This window comes from Lithobates pipiens, unplaced genomic scaffold (assembly GCF_037356315.1).
Source record: "Lithobates pipiens isolate NorthernLeopardFrog02 unplaced genomic scaffold, aLitPip1_a1.2 Scaffold_13, whole genome shotgun sequence".
NCBI classification, from domain to species: Eukaryota; Metazoa; Chordata; class Amphibia; order Anura; family Ranidae; genus Lithobates; species Lithobates pipiens.
This window is the reverse complement of record NW_027507718.1, coordinates 125,657,124-125,663,123: the sequence shown is the minus strand read 5'-3', so window position 1 is coordinate 125,663,123 and position 6,000 is coordinate 125,657,124. Positions and strand designations below refer to the sequence as shown.

The following is a 6,000-nucleotide window of genomic DNA, read 5'->3' as shown; positions in this document are numbered from 1 at the left end:
TGGGCAGGGGTGCTTTAGGAGCACTATATACACTGCTCCAAAAGCTCCTCAAATTAGCTGCTTACAGGATTTTTTTTTTTTAAGTCCTGCCAGCGCAGCACCCCAGTGTGAAAGCATTTTTGCTTTCACACTGGGATTGCAGATGAGGTTTATTCAGGCGCTTTAAATGCGCTATTTTTAGCTCTAAAGTGCCTGAAAAACGCCTCCAGTGTGAAAGGGCTCTTTTTTTTTTTTAAATGCATAGAATAGGTCTGTTTTTTACAGTTTATACAATAATCAATGCAGTCAAAATTGCAGGCATCATTATGTTGGAAACAAACTGAAATTGTCTTTTATTTTCTCTTTGCTCCACAATGGACAATCCCTGTATTCATCTAAACGCCAAGAAACCTCAAAGAAAATACACAGATGAAATAGATACACATATATTTTTTTTTTACTTGCCGAAAGATTTGTATTTCGACCCATCCAGTAAACATCTCTGCCAAAAAGCGCAGCCCTGTCTGGCAGGGGAGCAAACCTAGTCTATCTCTGCTGCAGTTTCATCTTAACTGAGAGGTCTCTTTCTCACCCCACTCTCTGATTGGACACTAAAGAAGATGCAGCATACTGATGATCGTCTTTCTTTCACTCTGCTCTTTACTTCTAACAGCATGCCCCTTGCACTGTAACACATATGATGGGCTACTTGTGCTGGTTCTTCCTTTCCCCTTCTGAACTGTGCTGTACAGCAGACTGTAAAAGTCTGATACAAAGTCAAATTTGGCTGCTTACACTTCTTGTATTTAAAAAAAATATGCCTATGTCTTAATGATTATAGAGCTGCATTTATTTTTTGTCTTTTTTTATCTGCCCAGAGCTCAGGTTTAAAACGATTAAGGCACAATGCGACAGATATGACATACTGTTAAGTAAAGAAAAATAATGTTCATTATATTCATGAAGGAATTTCCAAAAATAACAACCTTTTCTTTTGTAGCCATGAAACAGTGAGGCCTAATATGCTGAAGTAACGAGCTGAAGCTTACAACACATCAACGGCTCTTTGAGGGCTTATATTTGGTGTACATATCCAGTCTATTGCTTTATTTATTTATTTATTTATTTTAATAGAGAGAACATGGCTGAAGTATGATGATATTGGTTATCTTAGACGGGGGAATATTCTGATGAAGAGGATCATACTGATAAAGGTGAAGCAGACAAAGATTAGCATGATCCATAGGATCCAGTTGACAGACTTCTTGGCGTGTTGCTCGAGGCGGTCTGATTCAGTCTTTAGTTTTTCAAAGTTCTGGTCCGCTAACTTCAGAGACTGAGAGAGTGTCTGAAAGAAGTGAAGCAAATAGTCAATGATTTGAGTCAGTTGCTGTGGCGGAAAGAAGCAGCTTCAGACAATAAAAAACAAAAAACAGACTAGCTCCCCCAATATTTATGCATTTAGCAAAGTGTAATACTAGTTCACTTTTTCAAGCATAAAAATAAAAAGTGAGTAACAACACAGTAAATGTGGAACAAGAATAAACCACAGCAGTGTAGAACCATGTCCCTGTACATGGTGAATTAAGTGAAATAACTGTACAGTCAAGTAGACAATTCCAAAAATTAAATTTTCTGCAATAGTTATGTCCCCACTCTACCTGGTTGTCCTGTTTAATGACATTTTGTGCTGCTAATGTGTTGCTTTTAAGATTCTGGGTCAGGCGCAGCATCTCTTCTGCTAACTTTTCTTGCATGTTGTGATGATGGTGTAACACTGCATCAAGCTCTGCTTCTGACTGCTTGTCATTGGAAATGGAGCCCCTGAAAAGTAAATTTGTTATTAATTACAATGACATTTTATATTTCTAGTACTTACTAGAAAAAAAAGCTGGATAGATCCTAGTAATCAACTATATGATGGTTTACCTAGTGGAGAGGAGTGAGGTAGAAGAGTTAGATGGGGGCAATAGTAGAAGTAGAGGAGTGAGGTGTAGAAGAGATTAAATTAGTGCGCAATAGAAATATAACTTGATGCTGTATAGAGGAAGCTGCCGCGGTTTAATGTTTGAAATTAGCGGTGAACAACTTGTTGAGTAAAATTTATTTATCTCTATATAATGTTTTGTTTAGTATACGCCAAGTTACTTTAGTCTGATGCCGCGTACACGCGTAGCAGACTATCCGACGGACTTAGTCTGGCGGACTTCCCGCCAGACTGTCCGTCTGACTTTCTGAACGGGCTACTTGCCCACACACGGCACTTTTTCAGCGGACTAATACGGCGTACTAAGTCCGCCGTACTATCCGCCCTACTTTTGAAATGAACGGACTCGCCCACACACGCGGAGAAAAGTCCGCTCATTTCGAGCACGTCTCCAGGTAGGCGGGGCCGGCGAAGGAGACGTCGCTGGCCCCGCCACCTGGTATGGACTTAAAGGGGAACCCCAACGCTGAAAAAAATTCGGCGTGGGGGTCCCCCCAGGTCCACATCAGACCCTTGTCCGAGCACGCTACCCGGCCGGCCAGGAAAGGGGGGGGACGAGCGAGCGGTCCCCCCCTCCTGAGTCGTACCAGGCCACGTGCCCTCAACATGGGGGGTGCCTTGGGGAAGGGGGGGGCCACGCGGCCCCCCCGCCCCAAAGCACCTTGTCCCCATGTTGATGAGGACAAGGGCCTCTTCCCGACAACCCTGGCCGTTGGTTGTCGGGGTCTGCGGGCGCGGGGCTTATTGGAATCCGGGAGCCCCCTTGTCCCTATATAAGTCGCCGCGCAGCGCGTCCCTGGCATTGCGGCCGGAGAGAGCGTCAAGTCAACATCTCCAGGAGAAGAAGAAGAAGAAGAACGGAAGGCGACGGCGGCGACAGAAGACCGGGCTACCGCCTGTAAAAGAGCTAGAAGAAGGCGCGGTGGCCCGGCAGAAGAACCGAAGAGGGGGACAAGACCCCCGAAGTCGGAAGAAGAGGCCGCGGCGAGGAAGAAAGCCGGGCTCCTCCGCTAGTAAAAGAGCTAGAAGAAGATAGCGGAGGAGTCCGGCGAGAAGACCCCTGAAGACGCAAGACCCCCGGAGCTGTGTAATAAACTATTTTATCTTGTGTGTTGTGTTTTTTTTGTACTTTATTTTACAGGTGAATGGGTAGGGGTACATTGTACCCCATACTCATTCACATAGGGTGGGGGGCGGTATCCGGGGGCCCCCTTATTAAAGGGGGCTCCCGGATTCCGATAAGCCCCCCGCCCGCAGACCCCGACAACCAACGGCCAGGGTTGTCGGGAAGAGGCCCTTGTCCTCATCAACATGGGGACAAGGTGCTTTGGGGTGGGGGGGGGCGAGCGGCCCCCCTTCCCCAAGGCACCCCCCATGTTGAGGGCACGCGGCCTGGTATGGCTGGGGGGGAGCTTGCTCGTCCCCCCTTTCCTGGCCGGCCGGGTAGCGTGCTCGGACAAGGGTCTGATGTGGACCTGGGGGGACCCCCACGCCGATTTTTTTCAGCGTTGACTTATGTCGGGAGCCAAGCGTTTTGGAAACAAACAAGGCCTGAATCTTTATTCCAGACAGACAGGATGGTGTTTTGAAGCAGTTTTTGAGTAAAACTGTGTGTAAGGGACAGTCTTGAAGGAGGCCACCACTTCCCCTAAAAATCTCCTGCACAGCCGAATGAAGGAATTTTCTTTTGTTTTGATAAATTTAATTAGTCCTACAATGGAAACGGATTCCTGTCTGGGGTAAGAATACCTTCTTCTGTATGGTATCTATAACCAGCCCCCAAGTACTGTAATCTCCTTGATGGTTTTAAGGAGAATCTTCCTAGGTTGATAATCCAACCTAGAGATTTCAGATACAGATCAGTTATGGCTGACCCGAGACTGAATGATCTATTAAAAGTAGCTCTTCTAATAGGCTAGGACCGCTATGCCTTGAGCCCTTAATCTGGCTAAAGGAGGTGCCAGAATCTTTAAGAAAACTTGTGGTGCTGTGGCTAAGCCGCATGGCAGGGACACAATTGATAAGATAATTTTATATTTCAAACCGCAGAAATTTCTAGTAAGCGGGAAAATTTAGCACATGGAGATATTCAACTCCCCTCCTTGCAGGATGGACACTGCCGATCAAATTATGAAAGGATCACATGTTTAAGTGCCGATTCAGATCTTCGAGATCTAGAATGGGTCTTACCTCTCTGTTTGGTTCTGAAACCTTAAAAGGTTTGAACCAAAACCCCCTGTTCCACTAAGGGAACCTCTGATATCACCGACTGGGAAAACAGCTGATCCAGAGGCCAGAAAGAGAGACTTCTTTTTTCTCTGGATCCTTAGGAACATTCTCAGAGGAGACAGAAAACTCTCGGAACTCTAGTCGTAACAGAGAAAAAATTGCAGAAATCCATCTGTCTTGACATTGTTCCTGCCAGATCTTGAGAATCGCAGGACCTTTCCCCTCACCCGAACGAGTGGGGGTGCCCCTTCAAGGATTTAGCATTCTGCTTTGTGGGCTTTCTGCCCCAAGATCCTGGTGGTGCCCTTGGGGACATTTCCCTTGAACCTGGCGTTTGAGGCTGTCAAAACTGCCTAGAGGCAGATGCCCCAGCCCCCAGGCATAGGAGAGGCAGCACAATAAAAGGAGAAATGTCTGAACCTCTTTTTACTGGTGAAGAGAGCTTTACCCTAGTGCATCAGATACACCAGCCCATTGCAGTGCCTAATTTCAGGTATCTCCACAAACTGTTCTTTAACCCTTTGAAGTCCACATTTTTCAATGCGTTAGTGTGATTTAAAATGTGCTCCGCCAAAATGGTGGAGCAGACGTTAAAGGGTTAATGGACTGAGACACACCAATTGCAGCAAGAACCGGCTGCGCTACTGTACTGCAAAAGACATCTTGTCTTTAAAAGGAAGTTCCAACTTTAATTTGCTGGATCCTTTAACATCAGTGCATTATCCACCGGACATGTGAGACTCAATTGCTGGAACGCCCCATTTCTTCATAGAAATGTTCCCATTCAGAATACATAAGCTATGCGTGAATAGGAAAAAAATATACCCGGGTGGGGGGGGGGGGGGGGGGGTTCTAATGAACCCAAACAGAGGTAGATACCTCAAGAGCCTGTGCTACAGGCAACAAAAGGGTTAAGTAAGGGAGTACATAAGCACCAGACTTGTGAAGCTACTCCTTCCATATTAGGATCCTCCGAAGAGGAAAAATAAGTATCTTCCAATATTTGGGAAGATCTACCTGATCCCCAGCCTCCTGCACCTCAACAAAAGGGCCCTGAGGACTAGATGGGAATCTGCTGTTTAGCCCTACCATGGAGAGACATTATAGCATTAATCTTCTTTCAAATTTTTAAATGGTAGAAGAAAAAAAAAAAACTGTTTGTATGATATATACAGGGACTGAAGTGTTCTACCCCTGTAGGGTCAATCTGACTAGCCATATCGGTCTCAGAGGAGGATGACATTTTTTTTTAAAATGCATTTAGTTTATAGTGCAAAACAAATGACCTTTTGGAGAAGTTCCTGGTCCCATTACCATTCATAGCCTGAGGCATAAAGCAGAGGCACTATGCAAAAGAATGTACATTGCTAGGCTATAGTTCAGCACCATTAGCTGCTATTAACCCTAGCTTCAGTAAAGTATAATGTGCCAAAGGAGTAAGCCTATGTACACTAACCTGACCAAGCCATCCACCTGCTCTGTCCCTCCACAGCCAGCAGCAGCTTTCACACATACAGCGCCGAGACCAGCTTACTTCACGTGTGGCCGGCGTCTGATGCCGTTAGCCACCCCCACGTGAATTACGCCTCCCTTTCCTTTCCTTTCAAGGAAGGTGTTTTCCCATGCTAGCAGCGTCCTGTGGACCTGTAGGCATGGTGGGGGGGGAGTAAATCCTCCGCTGATGCGGCCTGCCCTTTATACTTCTTTTTTTTAAAAAAGAGAAACAACTGTCCTGGCATGCCCCCCCCCCCCCTCACAGAGGTGAATAAAGCCAATCTGGGGGCACGGGAAGAGACCAGACCTAC

The 6,000-nt window shown here is 46.0% G+C and overlaps 1 protein-coding gene across 1 annotated transcript in view; it reads right to left on the bottom strand.

The window, feature by feature from the left end:
* Window positions 1–303: 303 nt before the first annotated feature.
* USE1 (unconventional SNARE in the ER 1) overlaps window positions 304–6,000 on the bottom strand; it is a 252,794-nt gene continuing 247,097 nt past the window's right edge. Inside the window, exons 7-8 of the mRNA XM_077475531.1 lie at window positions 1,641–1,803; window positions 304–1,327 (exon numbers count right to left, since the gene is read on the bottom strand). Coding sequence (XP_077331657.1) covers window positions 1,145–1,327; window positions 1,641–1,803 — 346 coding nt within the window. The 3' untranslated portion in view covers window positions 304–1,144. The remainder of the gene's footprint in view (window positions 1,328–1,640; window positions 1,804–6,000) is intronic.